Source organism: Hippopotamus amphibius, chromosome 8, assembly GCF_030028045.1.
Source record: "Hippopotamus amphibius kiboko isolate mHipAmp2 chromosome 8, mHipAmp2.hap2, whole genome shotgun sequence".
Classification (NCBI taxonomy): domain Eukaryota; kingdom Metazoa; phylum Chordata; class Mammalia; order Artiodactyla; family Hippopotamidae; genus Hippopotamus; species Hippopotamus amphibius.
In genome coordinates, this window is record NC_080193.1 from 51,765,476 (window position 1) to 51,787,964 (window position 22,489).

The 22,489-nt window shown below is 44.2% G+C and overlaps 1 protein-coding gene across 1 annotated transcript in view; it reads right to left on the minus strand.

Moving 5' to 3' along the window:
* The window catches only part of NCKAP5 (NCK associated protein 5), a 928,785-nt gene that overhangs the window by 867,305 nt on the left and 38,991 nt on the right, over window positions 1–22,489 (minus strand). The window contains exon 2 of the mRNA XM_057745121.1: window positions 16,608–16,737. Within this exon, the coding sequence (XP_057601104.1) occupies window positions 16,608–16,676 (69 nt within the window). The 5' untranslated portion in view covers window positions 16,677–16,737. The remainder of the gene's footprint in view (window positions 1–16,607; window positions 16,738–22,489) is intronic.

Sequence of the window (22,489 nt, forward strand, 5' to 3'; positions counted from 1 at the left end):
TGGTTGTTGTGATTTCCAGATAACCTCCAAATATCAAAGAAATATAGATGTGATCCTTAATGAAGTGCCTCAAATAGCACAGGGTATAGAAAAACCAAGCAACTTGCTTTCGTTCGGACTTGGTTCTCGTTCTGAAACTAAGTGTTGACTCTTACTAACTTGTGTGATTTTGGGCAAGTGATTTAACCTTTCTGAGCCTCAGTTTCCACATCTCTAAATGGGAAGCATGATACCTGTTTCACAGGCTGTTGGGAGAACTTATTGGAATGTAAGCTTCATGAAAGAAAGCCGATATCTGTCTTCTTTAACCACAAAATTCTTTGAAGAATCAAGCACAATAAATATTTGTTGAATAAAGGTTTCATTAAAATATAAAAAATGGATCAATGCAGTACCTAGCACATCACCAATGAGTCATAATCTACATCTAGGCTGATGTCTCTCCTTTCTACTTTCTCTTTCATTTATTCAGAGGATTGGGCTCCAAGGCATGTGTAAAAATAAATGTTTAACGGATATCATTTGCGAGGAGGGAAGAACTTTTATAGACGCACAGGCCAGAGAAGTCTTTCAGAGACGTGCAGGAGGGTTGTGAAGACGTCTGAGTCACTTGGATTAACTGTAGGAAACCAGCGGTTCTTTACGACAGAGCTCACTGCACATGAGCCCCACTGGAGCCGTCAGGAGTGAGGAAAGGAAAAGACTCTGCCAGGGAGAAGCTGAGGCTGGGAGTCCTGGTGGGGACTCTCCTCCCCTTCCCCTGAGTGAAAACTCCCTCCGTGACTGAGAACAGGCTCTCCAGCCCTGTCAGGGCTCCTGGGGAGAGAGCTCTGACCCCAAATACCATCTGGGATCTGCTTTCCATCGTAGGAAAAAAAAAAAAGATCCGATTTGGGCATTTAGCTCCATGGGAAACTACTACCACAAATTGAATTTTGGAAATTCAATTCAATTTAAAATGCATTAAATTCTATTTAAAGAAACTTTCTGGGGAGTCTTTTGTTACGTGAGGAATCTCTGTGGAAAGAGGAAAAAGCAACCCCCCAATGCATCTTTTGTGTATATCTGGATTCATGTAAATAGAATTTTCTTAAAACAAGGTGTGAGGGCCTCCCCTGCAAAGGGTTGAAGTTCCCGGAACTTCAGAGCAGCTCGCTCCATCCTTCCCACGGCTCAGAATCCTGGTAGGACCTCTTATCACAAAACAGAGGAAGGTTGCTAAGCATGAGGGAGGCCACGCTGATATTTAAGGTAAAGGGCTCCAAGCTGAGGGGGACACTGCTTTGAGAAGAACCACTGTCAAACGGCTGTTGAAGCTACAGCACAGAATCCTCCAGAAACTGGCATCCTGGGAGCAGCCCACCCCATCACCATGGGAAAGGGAAGCCAGAAAGCCCTCGATCAAACCCAGAGAGGCACGCTCCTCTCAACGTTGAAATACCTTCAAGATACACGTGGACAGTGCAGGTAGCAGCAGCATGAGATTTTTGGTAAGACTGACCTTGGTGTTTACCAGTCGAGTGATCTTGGATGAAGTGACCTTCCTCATCTGTACAATGGGGATATTATAGTCTCTCCCTGTAGAACTGTTGTGAAAATTAAATGAGCTAACATAAATAAAGTATTTAAGTCCAGCACCCAGGACACTGTAAATGTTCTGAAATGTTAGTCACTAATAATAATATTATTATTATTATTACTATCATTTTTATTATCATCATGATCAGGGCTGCTAATTCAGAGGGGAACTAAAAACTATACAGAATATTTTAAGGTCATCTGATTTTTCCATAACACCGTCATCATCATTTCACACAATATGATGACACATTGAGAGGATGTGTAATTGGTCGCCCTCTTTCCATCCCAGAATTCAGCATCCTATGTGTCAGAGCTTCTCTATCCTAAACTAATGGCTGGACCTTGGCCTCCTTCCCTCCATCAGCACACACTGGTTCTGTGCCTCATTCTCTCAGAATCCTTTCTTAACCCAATGACAATCGGACAAGCTGATTCCATTTATGTCAGTGCTTTCAGGTGACATGATACAACTCACTTGAGCACTTACAAACGAATTTTAATTCTAGAATTGCAGTACCACTCAGCACTCACATTTAAGGTAGCAACGTACCCAAGCAAAGGATTAGGCCCTAATTAGAAGCAGGCTGTAAATATTATATGAGGACCCTGGTGTTTCTGCTCGGTTTAAGTTACACTGACTTCCAATCATGCATTTTATCTCTTGGCAGGCTTACATAGGTGCCCAATAAATGTTACCTTTGGTGATAATAAAACAAAAGCCGAACTTTCAAAAGTGGAATATCCAAAAGGCCATTGTCTGCATTCTTGGCAGCGGCCAGGGAGCCAGTTTTCCCAAGTCAGCAGCCTCTGAGGAGGCTGGCCAGGGGCCAATTCCCAGGGCTGGCGCATTCCTGGGGCCTGGCAAGTGGCCACTGGGCCCCTGTTTCCTTTTGCATTCTCTTTATGTAGTGGAAAATCTTTCCCGCGTCGACCTTTCCGAGTCTTTTCTCCCCCATCGAAGTAAAGAGAGGGAGTCACATGGGAAATGGTCCCCAGCCCCTTCCCCAAATCTCACCTCCCACTGCTTTGAGCTGGCACAGCTCAAAGTAAGTGAAGGCATCAGGCAAACAAAGGAGGCACTGGGGCCCAGTCCTCCAGCCCGATTTTATCAGGTGGCACAGGGCCTGGGGCCCAAGACCCAGCAGGCCCTTATGCACAGGGGGTCATTATACACTTGCTTGGAAGACGATGGGTACCTCTGGAAGCCTTTTGGATAAAACTGCCTGTTATAAATAGACATTGGCTGGGCTTCAAGGGTGACAGCAGTAGGCCAAAAGTTCCTGAAAAAATATAGTGCTCCATATAGCAGGTCTGGAGTGGCTCATTCATAGGGGCCTATGCACCGAGCCGTAGGATGGAGAAGAAAGGAATCCAAGGTTTGGTCTGGCACAGCCTGCAGTGCACACCTGGGTGAGCACTTCCGGCTGAGAACATCACAGAGATGCCGTGCAGTTTTTAAACATCATATATGAATATATGTAAACCACACATTAAACAAACAACTTTTCTGAATGCCCCTTCCACCTGCAGACAAAGAAAACTGCCATCTGGAGGCCCGCGTCAGCCAGCTCCATGTATTTTCAGCACAGGAGAGACTGCACGCCAAGCGCTGCGCCGTGTGCTCTACTGAATCCTCTCCGTTCATTCTGCTGACACCCCTTCGAGGAGGAGATTAGCACCTCTTCCTATGGATGAGAGCACAGAGGCTCAGAGGAGGGGAGCAGCACAGCCAAGCTCACACAGACCAGGCAGAGCCGGGCAGGCGGAGGTTCGCATCCGGTTCAGGCTGATTCTCCAGCCAGCCGGTGCTCTTTCCACCACATCACACAGCATCCACTTCTGCTGTACCCTTTAAGAGGAGTGCTCTGCGCACAGGAGGCTCTGAGTGCATGTTTCTTCCCGAAGCTGCCACTGATGCATATATTTTTGATCAGCTGCAGTTTAGCAGGTAGGAGCTGCACCAGGGCTGTAGAAGCAAGACCTTTCACTTGCATAGAGTCCTACAGCCTCCAGAACAACCTCTTGTTCTTTTTTTTTTTCAATGCCAATGGTTTCTTTATTATGCATATAAATTATGTGGAGTCACAGACTATCTCTTTTCATCACTAATTATTTTTTATTGAAGTATAGTTAATTTATGTTATGTTACTTCCATGCGTACAGCAAACTGATCCAGTTTTATATATATATAATATATATATAATATATATGTGTGTATATATATAACATATACATTCTTTTTCAGATTCTTTCCCATTACAGGTTATTACAAGATATCGAGTATAGTTCCCTGTGCTGTACAGTAGGACCTTGTAGTTTATCTCTTTTATATGTAGTACTGTGTATATGTTAACCCCAAACTCCTAATTTATCCCTACTCCCCCCCCCCCACTTCCCCTTTGGCAACCATAAGGTTGTTTTCTATGTCTGTGGGCCAATTTCTGTTTTGTAAATAAGTTCCTTTGTATCATTTTTTTAGATTCCACTTATAAGTGAGATCACATGATATCTGTCTTTCTCTGACTTCACTTAATATGATAATCTTTATCTTACTCTGCCCTCATGGCACCCCACTATTGAGGACAAAGAGATTCAGAGAGTTTGAAAGGCTTGCTGAAGGCCACACATCTACTGACAGGTTCTACCTCAAGTTCAAGTCTACAGGCTTTGCGTTCTAATGCAGTGATTAACCCATGGTATCGCAGGCCTTGTACCCCAGCCACCACACAACACGTGCATAGCCCTGCATCAGCTATTTTTATCAGGACTCTGGGAGACAACACCATGCCCCTGGCCACATGGAACTTGTCTTCGGAAGGTGTGACATCATATTGTTCCTGTGAAACCAAGTTGGCGAATCCAGCTGGAAAGTAATAGACAGGAACACATTGCTAACAATATATAAATAATAAACTAGTCTGACTTAGGATAGCATTTATCTTCTTATCCCAGAAATGTCAGGAGAGACTGAGGTGGGGCATCTATTATACAGGATACATGCACGGAATACGTCCTGTGGCCCCTGCACACCCACTCTCCACCATTCTCTACCCTGCTCTGGGCCCCAGATGCACTGAGGTCCCCTTTCTCTCTGGTTTCCAATTGGGTTTGACAAATGGGAGATACCTGCAGGAGCCTGGAAAGCAAGAGGGGACCACAGGGGGAGCTTTGATGTCCTGATCCCCTCCCTGCTGGCTGTCTGCGTCCTTCCATCTAAGGCGACATCTCCTGCCAAATGGCTCCATCCCTATATTCACATGGTTCTCTGGTCACCTCCTCCCCATCCCTGTCCTTTCAGGCCTAGCATGGTAATGGCTCCCCGCTGTTTCTAACCTTGGTGCTACACTGTGGTCATGTAAGTTCCTTGTATCCCATCACCCCTTGGTAAAAAGGCTCTTTACGAAACTCTCCTCCATCATGTGGCTCAAGGTGCCATCTGTTTCCTTCTGGAAACTTGACGGATGCCATAAGTAAGGAAACAAGATGGTTGATGAACCATCTTTGTAGGCAAAACTATGGACAGTCTTTCAGGTCCTCCTAAGAGGATGACAAATGCTAACTGTATGGTCAGGCCACTCAAGATGGCTGTTCTCTTGCTCTCTGTTCCTCCCCCCTGCCTGAGCAGTGTGTGCTTCACCTACACTCTACTCACCTGACCGACCTTCCTGTGTATTTCCCCCAGGCCCCAGCCAGTGACTGTTTTTATCAAAGGGGCGGTGAGGAGCGTCCCCCTCTTCTGGTTTCCGTGGTAATTAATGGGCCCACCTGACATCAATTCCCCTATATCTGGTGGTCTCTTCTTTCCCTTAGAGTGAAGACTGCCGCCATGTCCTGCCTGCCATGCACTGCACAGGGTGGGGTACGGCTGCAGGACCCTGCTTCAGACGTGAAAGCTCCCCCGCCCATGAAACCAATGATGTCTCTGACTCCAGGCTCTTTCTTCAGTCCTGAAGTTGGGCACACACAGGCCTTAGAGGCCGGTGAGGTGCAGCCCAAAACTAACCATGTGAGACTCGACTCTCTCTTACCTCACTTCCTCCTTGCTGCACCTCACCTAACAGGAATGAAGTCAGACATTCTTGCTGCAGAACTGCACACTTGACGCAAATCTCCAAATAGCTCCTCCCACCACCATCTAGCTAGGATTCCACCCAGGGAAGAAGGAACGACAGACAGCAGTAGCTGCGTCCAGTCACATCTAGCTGGCGCCTTCAAGGACGTCAGCTCAGCGTTGTACCCACCCACGCTGATTCCCGCCAGCCTTCGAGGCCTCATCACCTCCAGGGGTGGCAGGCCTCTGACCACAGCTCTGCCTCACGGAAAGACCAACAGCCCCGAGCCTGCTAATCTGCTGGCTCTGACAGATGGATCCCGGAATTCACCAGACCAAATGATTTTATTTCCCTCAACACACACATGAGAGCAGTCAATGGATTAACTGTATTAGGAAACCTACCAAGCTGAAGACAACTGCTTCAAACGAAGAACCAAAAAGGTGCTGAAAGACAGACGGCGAGCAAACCTCAGAGGCATGTTTGGAAATAGACAATTATGACCCATTAAGGCTAGTTAGGGGACTAAAATTTATGAGAAGGAAACATCTGGAGCTGCCTGGAATGCAAAGGTACCAGAAGGAACCAGTGTTTGGGCTTGTAGAGAGCAGCCCAGACAAACGGGATTCTGTGTTAGGCGAAAACTGCAAAATTAGTACATGAAAGGGACAGAGTCGAGGCAGTGCATCTGGTATTAAGTGAAGCATTTTAATATGATGGCTCCTGGATCTGCTCTTGAAATATTAATTGAAATTAGGATGAAATGAGGGCTGTCACATGACTAGAAAACTGGCAGGAAGGTCATAAATACTGGCTAAGCCAAGCCAAGTCAATGGAACATAGCAATGCAACAGAAAGTAATGAAAACGCTGCTGAATTCACAGCCATGAACACTGTGGATGCTTAATAAATATTAATTGAGAATAATGAAATAGAGTACAGGGTGGTAAATTAGTGTGAGACAGTGAAGCTGCTGAACTACAGCTAATGGATATACAGATGGTATAACATACACTGATAAATGAATGAGAAGAAAGGAAAATAAAAGTGATTTATCTGTGAGGTGCATTTTGCCTGGCACCAGGATGTATGGGTAAAGGAATATTAATAAAAGGGTGGGGGGGGGGGTGGCTAGAGGGGACAAGAGGAACGTTAAGATGATAATTCAGAATCACAATAGAGCTTTCTTAGGGTCACTCCAGGCACCTTGCCGTCGTATTCTGTTCTTCCAAGACACTGTGGCTTTCTCAATAAACTTCTGCTTCTGGGAACTCAGAGACACCATAGATTCATCTGGAGCAATTTCCTAGAGGGGGATATGAAAGCTCTCCTCCTTGGGAAGCCCGTCCTGGTCAACATAGCCAGATAGCAACCTCTTCTTTCTAAATCCCATCACTCTTGTTGCTTGTACCATTGCACACCTGATGGTATTACTATGATTTCTGTGTATGTGATTAGATGTTTTAAGCTTGTAAAGCAGAAATCCTGCCTTGCATTCTCAGCACTCACCTCACAGTGCTTCAAACCTAGCAGGTGCTCAATTCCTGTGCTGATCCATTAGGAACTCTAGAAAGGAAAGCAAGCATCTATCAGAGAGGACACCCAGCTACCTTTGGGTTTGAGGACCCGCTTCTAAGGAGATCAATGAAAGCTCTACCTCTTGTTATGGACAAAGCACTAGAGAGTCCGCTACAGGAACAATCTTAGGCTGCCAGAGGATGACGCAGAAAACTCAGTTGCCATGGAAACTTGTATGATCTGATGACTCCCATTGTTGAAAGATGGTGAGACACCAGGAGAATGACAAGCAGATCTCTGAGCCCTAAGACAACACAGAACATGCCAAGCAAAAAGCTCTGCTTATTTGTACTTATCTCTTCTGTAGAGGCAATATCAATTCATCATCTACCCATAACACAGCGTTTGCAAAGCGCTTTCAAAATGTTTCCAGTTCCTGTTTTGATTTAGTGATCTCTGAGACGCTACCTATGCACAGAGCTACCTCCGAGGCAGACAGCACTCAAGGCAGCAGCCGAACACCGGTGGTGGAATCAGGCGCTGCTGAGATCCCACTCTGTGACCCAGGTGAGGGAAGCCATCTGTGTGCAGGTGCCATGGACCAGACTTGCTAGATTAATGGCAGGTGGAGCCACCTAACCATTCTTGAGTCAGATGTCTTCGAGAATCTGATTATACCTGTGGACTCACTCCCCAGAAAAATATGCCTATGCATACACACAGAAAATCAATGATAATACACTTCAGAGAATTTAAACCTCTGCAATCTTCTCATTAAGTTGTCCTATCAAGTAACTTGGGACTCAAGAGGGTCCAGATATCAAGGTAAAAGTCTCTGATGTATAATAATAACAACTTCACACACACATTAGACTCATCCTTGGGCAAAACAGAAAAGCAGGGTGTCACCTACCCTCCCAACCTTCCCAACCAATGCTCAGTGCCTTTTCCAGGTAGTCCCACCTCCCCCCATATCCAGTGTCTCTTATTGGTGGGTACTTGCCCACGAATAGCTACTCACTGGCACTTTCACTCACTTGTTCTTTCATTTCACGGCGTGTTTTCTATGTGTCAGACTTTAGGAATGTGAATGTATGACAAGGTTTGTGTCCTCAAGGAGCTTACAGTTCAATTCAGTCAGAATTGACTGTGTTCCCCAGGGAACAATCAGCCGTGTCGGGAGACAATTTTGGTCGTCACAACTGAAGAGGAATGCCATTGGCGTTCGGTAGGTAGAGGCCAGGGAAGCTGCTAAATACCCTACAATGCACAGGACAGCCCTCCCAAGAAAAAAATACAGGGTTCCAAATGTCAATAGTGCCTTGGTTGAGGATGTGGAGTAGACAGGCATGTGCGCAAGTGTTAAGTACATAAAGACCAGAAGCGATAGTACGCCAATTCAGGAAAGGCAATTCTCATTTTAATAAGAACTCTGGGAGATCCTGTTATGATGGCAGTCTATTTGATGTTCAACGATGAGAGGAAGGAAAGAAGGAGGGAGAGAAAATTCATTCAGGGGGAGCCATCGCCATAATAAAGGCAGACCATCCTCTGGACGACATCAGAGGAAGGCGCATCAGTTGCAAGGGGTGGGCAGACAAATGACATGTTTTGGGAATCTCCTCATGGGAAATGATGCTGGCTCCCTACCCTTCTCCATTAGCCCATGGCCCAGTCAAAAGAAGATACAGCCATTTGGCAGGATCATCACTCAAGTTACAAACGCTGTTGCGTACGGGGGGACAGGTATATTTGGATGTGCCTCATCATTCACTAGTTCCTCCCTACTCCGCTCCCATTCTAGTCAATAATTCCACCTCGGCTTGTACACATACACATCATAATCAGTCCTCATGTGGCTAAAAATATTAAATTACAGATATATGATATTATATATATTATAAATATGCATCTATCATTATATATGTGTGTGTGTGTATATATGTATATGTATGTATATTACAAATTTTAATCTCTGTAGAAGTTGGTTCTAAAACCTGGTTAATCTGAAAAAGCAAAAGACCAGAAATTAGGCCTACACCAAGTTTTAACAAGTGCATTTTTTATTCTTTTAATCCTCCCCCTCCAACCTCTGCCCTTCTAACAATTCTTTTGCCAAAATCAGGCCTGGCCTCTTGTCACCAGGAGGCAGAGATATGGCAGATGTGCTGAAGCACATATAAACCTCTAGCCCTGTTGAGGCTGGGGCTATGCAAAGTTGGGGAGCATCAGGTGAGGAGCTCCCAGTCACTGGCAGAAAAATGTTTTCTGCTTTGAAGCTGTACAGTGCAGCACAGTCTAGAGGTAGCCAGACCTGAGTTGAAATCCCAACTCTATCACTCACTCTAATTCCCTTCGCAGTCCTATAGCCTTGAGGAAGTTGAGCTCATTAAACTTCAGAGTTCTCATTTGTAAAATAGGCATAATTAGAGTTCTTACCTTAAAGGGTTGTCATGAGTATTAAACGACAGTTTCCACCTAAAGCACTGAGCAGACTGCCTGGCACATAAGTAAGCCTCAGTAAATTGCTGCTATTATTACTAAGGGAAGAAAGCCCTCCCGGTCGAGATTCGATGCTTGATTCTCTGTCTGAACATGCTGAGGTGTCTGCTAAGGTGGCTTCTGTGTTAGACTCAACCAGCCCCACTGCTGACACCCTCTAGGCCCACCGCTTGGGCATAGTCTACGTCTGCTCCTCTGTCCTACTCTCCATTAGACTCTGCCCTTAGCAGCTGCATCGCTCAACTCTTTAACCTCCCTCCCAGTGCTGTTCTTATTGGCTTCTGATCTCTATCCACCTGTCCGGAGCACCTTTACAACCCTTAGCAACCAGGTATTGTGGGCTGTGCCCACCTGGCCAAGCCTCTCCCATCCTACCCCCAGTTCATCTGCCCCAAATCCATCCTGGACCCCAAGGATCTGTGTTGCTGGAGGGCAGCTGGACAGGGCATTTGTCCAGCATTCTCTTGACCTGCCATGATGGGTTCAGCTAGGCTGGTGGGCAGATTCACTGGGTTAATTTCCATATAAGGGTCTGACACTTCTCAATCTCTACCATTGCCCACCTTCAAGGGGAACAGTCAAAGATTCAGCATGCCACTTTAGAAAGGTTACTAGCCCAGACCAAAGTTGGTCTGGTCTCCACTGTTGTTTTCTCCTTAAAAAACGCCTTGGCTGATCCTCAGACATCACCACACCTTCCAATACCTGGCTCTGGTGCATAGTGTACTCGTCTCAGGACACCTAGGAGGCAGCTAAGAAGGGGCCATGAAGCAGTTGGAAAATAAAAAGCTCCCTCTCATTCCTTGACCCTCCTCCACTTGACGCTCACTTGGGAAATCTCGAACAATCTTGACACCAGAGAACAAAGGACAGGCCTCCCAGAGAGCAGCTTGGTCTTTGCCCGATGGTGAGAGGCACTGAGTCAACCATATTTTATACAAGCTTCCTTTAGTCGAAGGGGTCAAGGGTAGCTGGGATTTGAGTAGCTAGAAACCATCTCCAGCAACCTAGTAATTTCAGCACAGCATCCCTCCGGTAAGGGGTAACCTAACTGTAGCACGAGAAAGTAGAGAAAGCTACAGAAATGCCTGGAGCATTACAAGATGAAGACTTTTTCCCTGAGTATTCACAATCCAATGGCTGCTCTAAACAACACTAACCATGCCCCGACTTTGTGTTCAGAAAAAGTCTCCACGAATTTGGAGCTTTCTGAAACCTTTCCCTTTCCTCACCCTCTTGCCACTTGAGGACCTGCATCTTTGCGTAACAGCCTCAACCTGCCCCTTCGCTTGCCTCAGGGCATGGCCTGTCCTGAGGGTAATCACAAGTCACTACTCAGAAATGGAGCACTCAGGGAAAGCCAACCTGGACTCTCAAGTTGCCTATGTCTGCAACATGTGCAGAGCACCTGTACAATCCAGCCTGCTGCCTGTCTCTATCGATAAAGCTTTGTTGGCACATAAGCCCCACCCACTGATTCCGGTCTTGTCTGTGTCTGCTCTCCCACGATAACCACAGCGTTGGGTCATTGTGACTGCTCATCAGGCCTGCAAAGCCTCAACTATTCACTCTCCAGCCTTTTATGGAGTTTGCTGGCCCCTGCTTTGGAATAACTTGCAGCCACGAAACAGGGGGAGATAAGTGAAGATAAAACAACAGAAATTTAAATTTGTGTGTTAGTCAGATTCTGTTTTTGTGTGTGTGTGTGAAAAAGAGAGATTTATTATGAGAGATTGCACTTGTGATTACAGAGGCTAAGAAGTCCCATAACTGTCTGGGAGATGGAGGCCCAGGAAAGCTGGTGATGTCGTAGACTCCAAACCCCAAGCCCTGGGAAGCAGGGAGCCAATGATACAGGTCCCAATCTGAGGTCAAAGGCCTGAGAACCAGGAGCGGCCATATCTGAGGGCAGAAGAAGATGGATGCCCCAGCTCACACAGAGGGCAGATTCACCCATCCTCTGCCTTTTTGTTCAATGCAGACCCTCAACAGATCAGATACCCACCCAATGCAATACCCACCAATGCAATACCCACCAATGCAAATGCTAATCTCTTCTGGAAATACCCGCAAAGACACACCCAGAAATCATGTTTCACCAGCTATCTGGGCATCCCTTAGCCGATTGAGTTGACATAAAATTAACCATCACAATTTGAAATAAGGAAGAAGTTTTCCTGGGAAAAAAATAATTCAGCAATGAAATGAGTTGTCACCAAGGGGTACATCACAATCTCCTTGGGTTGCCTCTTTTTTCTCTTCTATCCCAACTTTCATCTACTGAATTCTCTCCATTGTTTCAAAGCATAGACTAACTACAACTCCAGCATAGTGCCTCCTTACATCCTCCCAAAATGATCTTAAGTCCTATCACTGTCAATGTAACACCTGTTAACCTTCTCCATGCTATGTTCTTTTACTGCTTATTAGGTCAGCTTCTACAAATAAGCTAGAAACACTTTGAGAAGGAGTTTTTCCTGTATCAGTAAGGGGCATCCTGCAAAAGAGAGATGACACACCCAAACCATCTAATTGAGGAGATTGTGGTAAAGGAACTATTCATTAAAGTGTGTGCAGACCTAAAGCAAAGGAACATGAGATGGGCTGGTGACATCCAGGAGTCATTACACTATCAAAAATTCTGAAGGGGCCTGGGGAGAGAGGAGGTGTCAGAACACAGACAGCTGTGTTTAAAACTGCAGCTAGCGTTGTGGGAGAGGGTTGCCTAACAAAAGCCATGGCCTTAAGCAGAGTAGCCCAGTCACCATGGTCCATAGCCAGGCAGGGAGTGAGAAGGAAAACAATTACTTTGACTTCTCTCTCCTCCCAACCTCTGATGTCCTTCTAGGTCATCCCATTGGCCAAAGTCAACAAGACGCCAGAAGGCCAGGGATTCTTTTGACAAGGTCCATGTGGTACATCCTCCAGGGATGCACAGCCAGGCAGAGAAGGATGGAGTGGATCTGGAGGAGGAAAAGGCAACTATCCAGCACATCCCATGGCTACTAAAGCATCTTAAATATAAAGCAGGTTTTCAGTGATGCTTGTTGATCGACAGAGGTATGCGAGCCTGTGGAAGGCCTAATTACTCTAATGATTTGGATATAAACCATCAAGAGGCTGCAGGATGAATTGAAGGACCTGCGTGGGGCTTTTCCTGCTGCCATGAGTCTATCAAAATTGTGCTGCTGCCAGATGAGAGGATCTCGCATGGCCACTGTTTCATCTTCCTTTCAGTGGGGGAGAAAGGATTGGGATACCACGTGGAATTCATCACTCAAATGAGAAACTGTTAGACCTATCTGTGCTTAAAAGCAAAAAGTACCCCCCCCCCCAAATTAAAAGAGAATCTTTGCTCTTGAAATGTAAGCTGGTAAAAATGATAATTCACTCCCCGGCCTGCTCATCAGCTAAATGCTATCACAGCTACAAGTGTCAAATAGCTATATACGCAGCCTAGGAATGATTCTTGCAAATAAAAAGGCACAGTATGAAATGCTGACTTTTTCTGATCAAAAAGCCTCCTGGGGTGGGCTGAAGAGCTTTGGGTCAAGAAGAGGCCCCGATTTCTGGGGTGATTTTTATTGTTATCAGAGAGAAGACTGTACTTGCCATAAATACTCGGCTACTTGGCACACTCCTACCAGGAGAGGCAAACGTGTAGTCACTTGTCTTTCTATCGGTGTCTTTACTGCCCACGGTAAAACATATTTTTCATTTCAGTTTCACTTCCCTGTCACTTTCTTCTTTAAAAGGATGATTTATCAAATAAAAAAAATTATCAACAGCAAAGAATACTTTAGCATTGCTAGGGTGCCTGTGTGCACGGACACACACACATGCTCACTCAAACCCTCCCCTGTGTCACATCCTGAAAGCAAAATTGCTACTAAGGATCACAAACCCACATCCCCAGTTGGAGCTTTTTTTCAGTATTTGGACTGCGAGGTTTTTTAATTCTATGGTTCCTCCAGCGTAAAATTTTAAAAACTATTGCGGGCAGCTACTCAACACTTCATGATTTGATTATGTAAAATAAAAAGTGTAATGAAGCTAATAGTGCCTTATTCTTGCAGTACATTCTAAGGAATTTTTTGCCTGCAAAATCTGAAAGTGGAAATTACCTCTGGGCCCTCTAAACTCTCAAAAATATGGATCATAACGATTACTGCAGTGGAATGTCAGGACAAAGAGTTTAGTTTCTCTTTCCTCTGCTCAGTTTTCCAAAGGATCTTCTCCTACTGGGTTATTATTAGAGAATGGAAGACAGAGAACTGAAGTGAGAGGTTGGAAACCTCTCTTCTACTCTTGGTTGTATCCTCATTGTGCCGCCTCAGGAAAAGTGCTTTAACCTTGCTGATTATTAACTACTTTTTCTGCAAAGTGAGGGGACTGGATAACCCATTCCCAATTTGGATTCCATGATTTTAAAGTAACATAGGACAGAACAGAATAGAGTAGCATACAGTACGATACAAAACAATACAATACAATATAAATGACTTGGGAATGAAGAGTGTGTGATATGATGCCAAGTGTTTCTTTTTTTTTAACTTGTATTTCCCAGCAACCCTGATCTAGAATCATTCCTGTGTGCTTCTTGCCTAGTTATTTGTGTGGTTTGGGCACAGAGCCAAAGAGGAGGACAAAGTCTTGGGGTTCAAGTCCTTTATGGGCCAGTCAGCTTTGGTCTCCTCCCCGTCTGTGTCTGTCTCTCTGACAGTCACAATAAAATTCACTTAAGGGCTCTTCCATGGGTCTCACACCCTAAAAACCAACCTGACAAGAATCCTCTTGCTTTCATTGTCCCATCAGCGGCACTCTTACATGAGGAAAGAACCTAACAGTAAAACAGAAGGCAAAATCATAGTCATGTGGCCTACACTGTCTAATGATGAATAACATTTAAGCATCGCTGAAACTTGGGCCACGTAGTTATAGGGGAGTGCATTCTTTCTCAGGATTTTCCCAACATGCACATGCAGATGTCATACTCAATCTGCCTCTAGGAAACAAGGAAGACATATCACTAGCATAAAAACTCCCCTAGGCATCATTTAGGGAGATTTAGCAGGATGACGTTTCTCAGGTGGTACCAAGCAACAAGTTCTCCTTTTCCCAATGTTCTTTAACGCTGTAAGTCAAGAAACAGATGCACAGCCCCCACAACACTCAGGCTAGAGCCACATGCCAATGGGAACACAAGCTTGGTTTGAGGATTTCAGCCAGCAGAGGTAATACAACAGGCTTTCACTTATGCTCACAGTCAATTCTGTCCCTAAGGCAAATTTAAACATGGGCAAAAATTTCAGTGAAACTCCTCTGATCTTCAGATGCCTGATGCCCTCGTGATAATCCACTTCCCCTTCCCTTCTTGCCCCAACCCAGCCTTGCATGCCAGCACTTTGTGCTCTGTATCCTTTTCTTTACCAGCTCCCTCAACAAAATTCTGCTCATCTGTCTGGCATCTGGGAAGGATCCAAGACTTTTTATTCATGAGTGCTACTGTGAACGATTAAAAGACAGTAGATAGCACGCTTGCTTTTATAGGGTCTTTGTATATTCTCTGGGACCTAAGGCTGAATTGGGGGCTTTAGGGATTAATCAGCAAGGATGATACTTCTGGGTTAAGAGAGCCTTTCTTGTGCTGCTCCTATTATATACACTACATGAGCAAGTGGCTAGGCATAAGACAAACCCTACTGGCAGGATGATATGTAAGAAATGCTTCCTTTGGCAAAGAAACAAAGGAGAGGCTGAAAATTATATTTTTATCCTAAGTTTCCCCAGAAGTTGCAAAGGGTATAGACACACACACACACACACACACACACACTATTTTCACCACACTCTACCTGGAGATAGAAAGACCTCAGAGACAAGAAGAAGACACATCCCCTGGGAGCAGAACTTAAAATCCCACAAGTTCTCAGCCTCTGAGGTACACTGCTCAGTGCGGAGCTCACAGAGACACAGAAGTCGATGCTAACAACTAGAGAAGAACTAGACACAAAAGTTTAATGCAGTTTTTTTCTCAATCCGCAGAAACTCACACCTGTGAACAGTTTGTGACATGAAGCCTCAGGAGTCATGGGGTAAACAGCTAATCTGGACACTGACGGAGCCAGACCTACAGCAGCAGAATTCAAAAAGGGCAACGGTAAATCAATTCAACAAATATTTTATCGGACACCTGCTCTGACCCCAGCTCCGGGCCAGGAGCTGGGAGGACACAAATGTATAAAGCACATCCCTAAACAACATGCCAAAGAAGGAACTAAGCTACATTTCTACATGAGTAGATGACCGAAAGGGAAAGGAGTGACTTGCTTCATTTGATTTCTTACTCTGTTCAGATGAATCATTGAATAGGTGACCCAAACGTCTCAGCTCCGACTGTGAAAGAATGACCGACCTTCAGAAATCAGTGACTTAGTCCATTTCCTTGGACTAACCAGATTCTCATACACAGAAGCAAACCCAACAACGTCGTTAGCATTCAAACTTTTAGAACGTTTATGGACCAATGAACTAATTTACATACGTAAGATCTCAGTGATTTTCTTCGCTCTTCAATATGTGAAACTCTACTGAATTTTTGTTCAACCTACCCCCAATGTTCAGATAAATGGGTGATACACTTGGCATTTGGCATCAGCTATACAGTAGTGTTTTTTGTAGGGGTTAAAGTCTACTTCAGCTGGAATTAATGTAATTATATACAATGCTGCCAGATTATGACATTTGCCTATTAGGACACTATACAAAGATTTCAATAATTTGCTGGCTTTTGAATTTGTAAAAAAATAAGTGAAACAAAAATCCCAGGGGATACTGATAATGGGGTAAGTGGAACAGAGGTTTCGAAAGCACAGGGTTCAGGAAATCACAGTCAAAGAATAATGCATTTTAAGCCAAAAGATATAGAGTGGTAAATGAATATTTAGTACTTACCACAAGACTGCTATCTAGAGACAGCCTTTTTCCAAAGTCCCTTTTCTCAAGCTGTCTCTTTCCCTCCATGGGTGAGGTTATTTATTTTCCTTTGTGATTTATAAGAATTCCCCTTCTGTTGCCAGGGTCACTGCAAAAAGTGAACATGTGTTTTACTATCTGAGTGAACAGTGTTTAGACCCTTGTTTTTCACTTTCTAACCAGGAGCAAGTGTTGAAGCCAAAAATACCCAGACCCAAATCATAAGTTTAGAACTAGGCTCTCTCGACTCGAAAGCCCTCTCCCGCTGCCAAGGTCAGAGTCGTCTTTGTGGAGGCCCCTGTGTTTTCACAGGTTTTGCTAATGGAGTTGGGGAATGGGTTTGCAGGTCAAATCAGCAGACTGGGGAAAAAAGCAAACAGTCAGTTTCATGCCACACTTGCTTCACACCCGTCCTCTCTCTATCCACCAGCATCATTCTGTTGCAGTGCACAGAGATACTGTCTGCAAATTCCATGAAAGCAAATGGACAAAGCCACACTGCATATCCAGGAGCTGTTAAGTCCAAGTCCCAATGAGGGGAAACTGAAACATGAACATTGTTGTCAGTATTTAATTTACAAATACTTAATTTAAACCTATTTGAGGAACATTACAAGAGACATTCACTTTGGGAAAGGTTGAATCAGAATGAACAGCCATGACATCATTATCGTTAGTGAGTATTTGAACATCCACTGCATTTCACCCAATCAGACAGAGTTAATCCCTGCACTCCACTGAGACTGCTTGTTCTAGAATGACTCAGTATTCTGGTTAGTAAGGATGTATTACATGTATCAAACGCTAGCTTCCAGTTTTTACCAAGAGGTAAAATGCTTGAAACGCAAGAAATAGGTTTGAACCCAGACTCTCCTACCTATTAGCCAAGTGACCTTGGACAAGTCATTTAGGCTCTCTGAAGCTCATCTTTCTCCACTGCAAAAACAGATGACAAATGGCCATAAAGTGATGTATGTAAAAATGGTTTAAAGGCAATAAATGACAACTTATATTTAAGTTCTAATTATTTACCGATTACATTAAAAACCAGTTAACCTTACATACAAGTTGGCGTAATTTAATGTGCCTTTGATGATTCAGAAGGCACTTTGAGGTACAGAAATTGCTCGTAATTTGCACAAAACACATTTTATATTAGCCATTGTACTGCCAATATTGAAGAGCTGAGCTTCATAAAATACAGTACCAATTTGTTTCTAATACAATTGAGAAGAAATATTTTTTAGAATCATCTCAGCTGCTCCAAGTTAAACAAGGATGCAGCAGACGTAACCTCAAAGCCCATACACAGTATGTGGACTCTTTCTCTTGGTTTCCTCCACCAGGAAGGGGGTTGAGACAGCTGTGCCCCAAGCACAGTTTGCCCATATTATAGTCAATTGTAGGAAACTGATGGGCTTCTTTTCCAGTATAGGCTCCCTCCTCCATCTTAATCATTCCACCTCACTTTCAGGAACACTCATTTTAATGCACTACTGGTCCACGCAGAAACTCCTAGGAGTCCACTGTGACTTCAAGATAAAATCCAAATTTTTCAATATCACATTTAAGGTCTACTTCCTGCCAGCCAGTCTTTTACAATCTCCAAACACACTGAGAACATTCCTGAAACCACACTTCGGATCATACCACTCACCTCTATCTGGTCTAATCCTTGCTTTGCCCCAGTGCCTGGCTCGGGTGCCCAATCCTTCCCAAGACCTTCTGAGTCACTCCAAGTTTCATAGAAGTCCTTAGGGACTTACTGTAGTAATCACCTTCATCTCCTGGGATAGTTCTTGAAATATAGAAAGTTCTTAATGTTCACTTGTTGGTAGGGCCTAATACTTAAAAACCAACAAAGTTTCGGCAGCATCTTTCAGAACAAAGTTAGTTCTATGCGAATAGTATAGGCCAAGCAATTAGTCAACTGAAATTTCTTTGGGGGCTTGCCTTTCCTGCTTTCAGCAGTTTCTACCCACTTTGCAGCCCCCTCCTCATCCCAGGGACTCTATGCACTGGTGGCACAGAATACTCTCTGTGGTGATCAATCCAGCTACAGAGACTACTCAGGCCCTGAGATTCCCCCATCCTGCCTGAGTCTTATTCCCAACAGCCTTGGGGTTTAATAGATCACAATAGATGATGCTTTGGCATTTAGCTCATACTTATTAAATGCCTAATGAATGGAGGACTCAGTACTTCAGTGTTGGTGACACAGCCACATATAATAGAGACCAAGTCCCTGACTTCGTGGAAATTACCTTCTGGTGGGAGGATACAGAAAACAAATAAGCAAACAACTCCAAACTATGATAGGTACGTGCTAGGAAGGAAACAATCCCCAGTAATTGGTGTACCAGAGGGTCAAGTATGTGAAAAGGGGGGCAAATTTTAGATAGAATAAGGGTATGAGCCAGCCATATAAAACCGCAGGTAAAGAGCATTCGAGGTAGAGGGGCCAGCCTTTCTGCTGGGAAGGAACTGGGAAAGAGGTTTGTATGCCCCAGAACTGGGGATCAGGTTCTTAGGAATAATGCAAGCTAGGAAGAGAACGTGTGAGAAAAGTTCTGAGATATAAGTAACAACTAAATCACCCAGGGTCTTGTAGGCCAAGGTGACCTGTTTGTTCTAAACACAATTGTTAATCTTCGGGTTTGGTTCTTTACTGCACTCCTTACTCACTGATCACATTAACCTATTTAAGCTCCAGTTGATTCATCTATGGAAGGACACTAATAACAGGACCTTCTTCCTAGTAGTTGTTGTGATGATTAATGAGATGATCCATGGAAAGATCACATAGCAAGATTGAAACCCCTTAAAACCAAGCTCCTATGCCGAGTTTATGATTAACATCTCCATCCAAAATGCTATTCTTTTTGCTGTCCAACACCTGTTCACTTTAAGATTGAGGAGTATCAGAGAAAAGGAGGAACTGAAACCAGCAGGACCCTGTGGGGCTCCCAGGTACAAATCTTTTCCGTGTACCCCTACTTGCCAGGAAATAGGCTTCACTCGGCCTCCTTGACCTTCCCTGAGTTCCAAAGGGTAGATTCAAACAGTTGCTAATCAGGGAAGGGAGGGGATGAAGAAATAAGGAAGGAGTAGTCAAGAAACAATAGTGCAGCCTTGGGGCAGAGGCCTGGTTCCTCCTCAAGGAATATACACAGAAGAGTATCTTTAGTTCTGCAGGAAATAAGGCCCCCACCTGGGGTAAAGGATAGTAACTTCAGGATGAGCGCAAGATTCCTGGAGCACCACCCTGTTACCTCACCACCACCCAATCAGAAGAAAGTCACACACCCTGCAGCCCTCACCCCAAATTTTGCCTATAAAAACTTTTCCCTGAAAACCAGCAGGGAGTTCAGGGTTTCTGAGCATGGGCCACCCTTTCTCCTTGCTTGCTCCTGCAATAAGCCTCTCTCTGCCCCATAAATAAAATAAAATAAAGATCACATAGTAGATAAGCTTTAAATGTTAAATATATTGATTATCCCTTCTGGTAAATATGATTAAACTCATTAAGGAGCAACTCTAGTGACTGGATTTTATGCTCTGTATTAAGCTGATAAAGCTGTCATTTTCGGAAACTGAGATCCTTTTGACAGGTCTCGAATAGTATAGTCTGCTATGTGGAAGCCTGACTGAATAGCTTAACCTGGTCAATTTCTTTTCACATTTTATGGTGCTAATTATATAGGCAAAGATTGACATTCGAAACATCTAGCAACTGATACGACATGAGTATTGACTGATCAGAAGGGCACAGTCAAAGGCAACAAGCAATACAGCTACAGCAGTACATCCTGGCCAATTATCAGCCTAAGTGTATATACTGCCTTTACCCCAAGAACTTGAAAATTTGTGAATTAAGCCATAAAACAAGCATGGAAAGGATTAAAGTAAGTTATCCAATAGGATCAAAGTAAGACCACCCAAAAGAGACAAAATGGCAACCAGGATGTGTCAGCATGAAAAGGGGAGGGGCCCTCAAAGGAAAAGTCAGCACCGTGGGGTGAGAGAATGCCCTCATGTATATAAACCCAGCAAGGACTGCAGGTCTAGAGGAAAAATGAGTATGTCAGACCCCAAAGACACTTCAGTATGACAGTGGTCATCTGTATCATCCAACAAACGCCCTTGTTCAGAGACCACTGTCATCAAACAACCTTCTAATTTTATTTGATTCCCATGTGGTTTTACTTAGAGAAGAAGAACATGCTGGTCAGCAAATATGAGCAGGCAATCTTTTGGAAAGTTACATTTTTTTGTATAAATTTGCAATTTGGCATCTGACTGTTTATATTCATCATTTATATATTTGCTTCGTATATTAGTCAGCTTGTGTGGCCAGAACAGAATACCATGGACTAGGTGGCTTAAAGAATAGAAATTTCTCACAGTTCTGGAGGCTGGAAGTTCAAGATCAAGGTGCTGGCAGAGTTGGTTTCTGGTGAGGCATCTCCCCTTAACTTGCATTTGGCTGTCTTCTCTACGTATCCTCACATGGCCTTTTCCTTTGCACACATGCCTCCGGTGTCTCTTCCTTTTCTTATTAGGACACCAGTCTGATTGAATGAGACCCCTACTCTTCATTTAACCATAATTATCTCCTAAAAGGCCTTGACTCCAAATATAGGCATATTGGGGGTTAGGGCTTCAACATATAAATTTGGGTGGGGGATACATTTCAATCCATAAGAGTTAGTTTCAGTCAAATTTCAAAGCCTGGTCACATCTCAGTGTACTGAGTTGCGAAAACTCTGGGTGTCAGTGGCTACTCCCAGACCCCATCCCTCTCCACTGGTTCTTTGACTGTTGGATTTCACTACCACCACCACCCACATCCACTTTACCCTGCCGTAACTTCTCTGTACTGCAGGTCTAGAGGTGCAAACTACATTATCAAGACTTCTCAGTTGGTTGGTCAAGTTGGATTCTGTCAATAGGGTGAAGTAAAAGAGCAGAAGGCAACAGGAAGGGAGAAGCTATTCTGCTTCCAGCTCCAGATGGGCAGGATCAAAAGCAGGGGACTGCAGGCTCCAGTAATTTCCATGATTCCTCCAACCACTCATCCTAAGAAAGGGCAATAGCAGACTCTCAGACTTTGAGTACCACCGCCATACGCCTTTTGCTCTTCCAGCCCTTCCAACAGCTTCATAACCAATCCCTTGCATTAAATCTCTCTCTGCTTGAAATACCAAGAGTAGTTTCTCTTTTCCAGACTTGACCATGATTGAGGCATACGCCATAGAGATGCTTTTGGACAGGCAATCAGCCTTCCTCGGGCAATCCCTGGCTTCTTTCTCATGAGCCTTCTGAAATAACGGCATGGAATTAAAAATTCTACTAGGCACTTAGCTCCTGGACAGCAGGAACACTATTTTATATTCTATGTTCTCCTAGGTAATATAATGCCTGATGTATAGCAACATGGCAAACACTCAATGAGCAGTTGTTGTTTGCATGAATAAATGAATGCTTGAATGTTTACAGCTATCTCCATGAACACATAAAGAGCAGGGCAGCAATATAACATTGCTAAGGCAAAGAAAGGCCTGAACATTTATAACACTGAAATTACTTTCTTAAACACACAGACATATCCAAAACATTTTAATCATGATTTTAAAACCACTGTCTACCTAAACATGACTCCTTAGGCCCTGCTTGCACTTACAAAGCACCATAATCCAGTGTTGTTCATGTCTTTTCTATGGCTTCTCACAACTTTGGTTATGAAGAGCATACTTCTGCCTCCGAGTGATGGGTTGGATGCCTCTTCCTCCCTGCTCGGGGAGGGAATTGGTCAGAGAGTTTAAGGAAGACAGGATATTAAGCATCTTTTTGTGACTGAT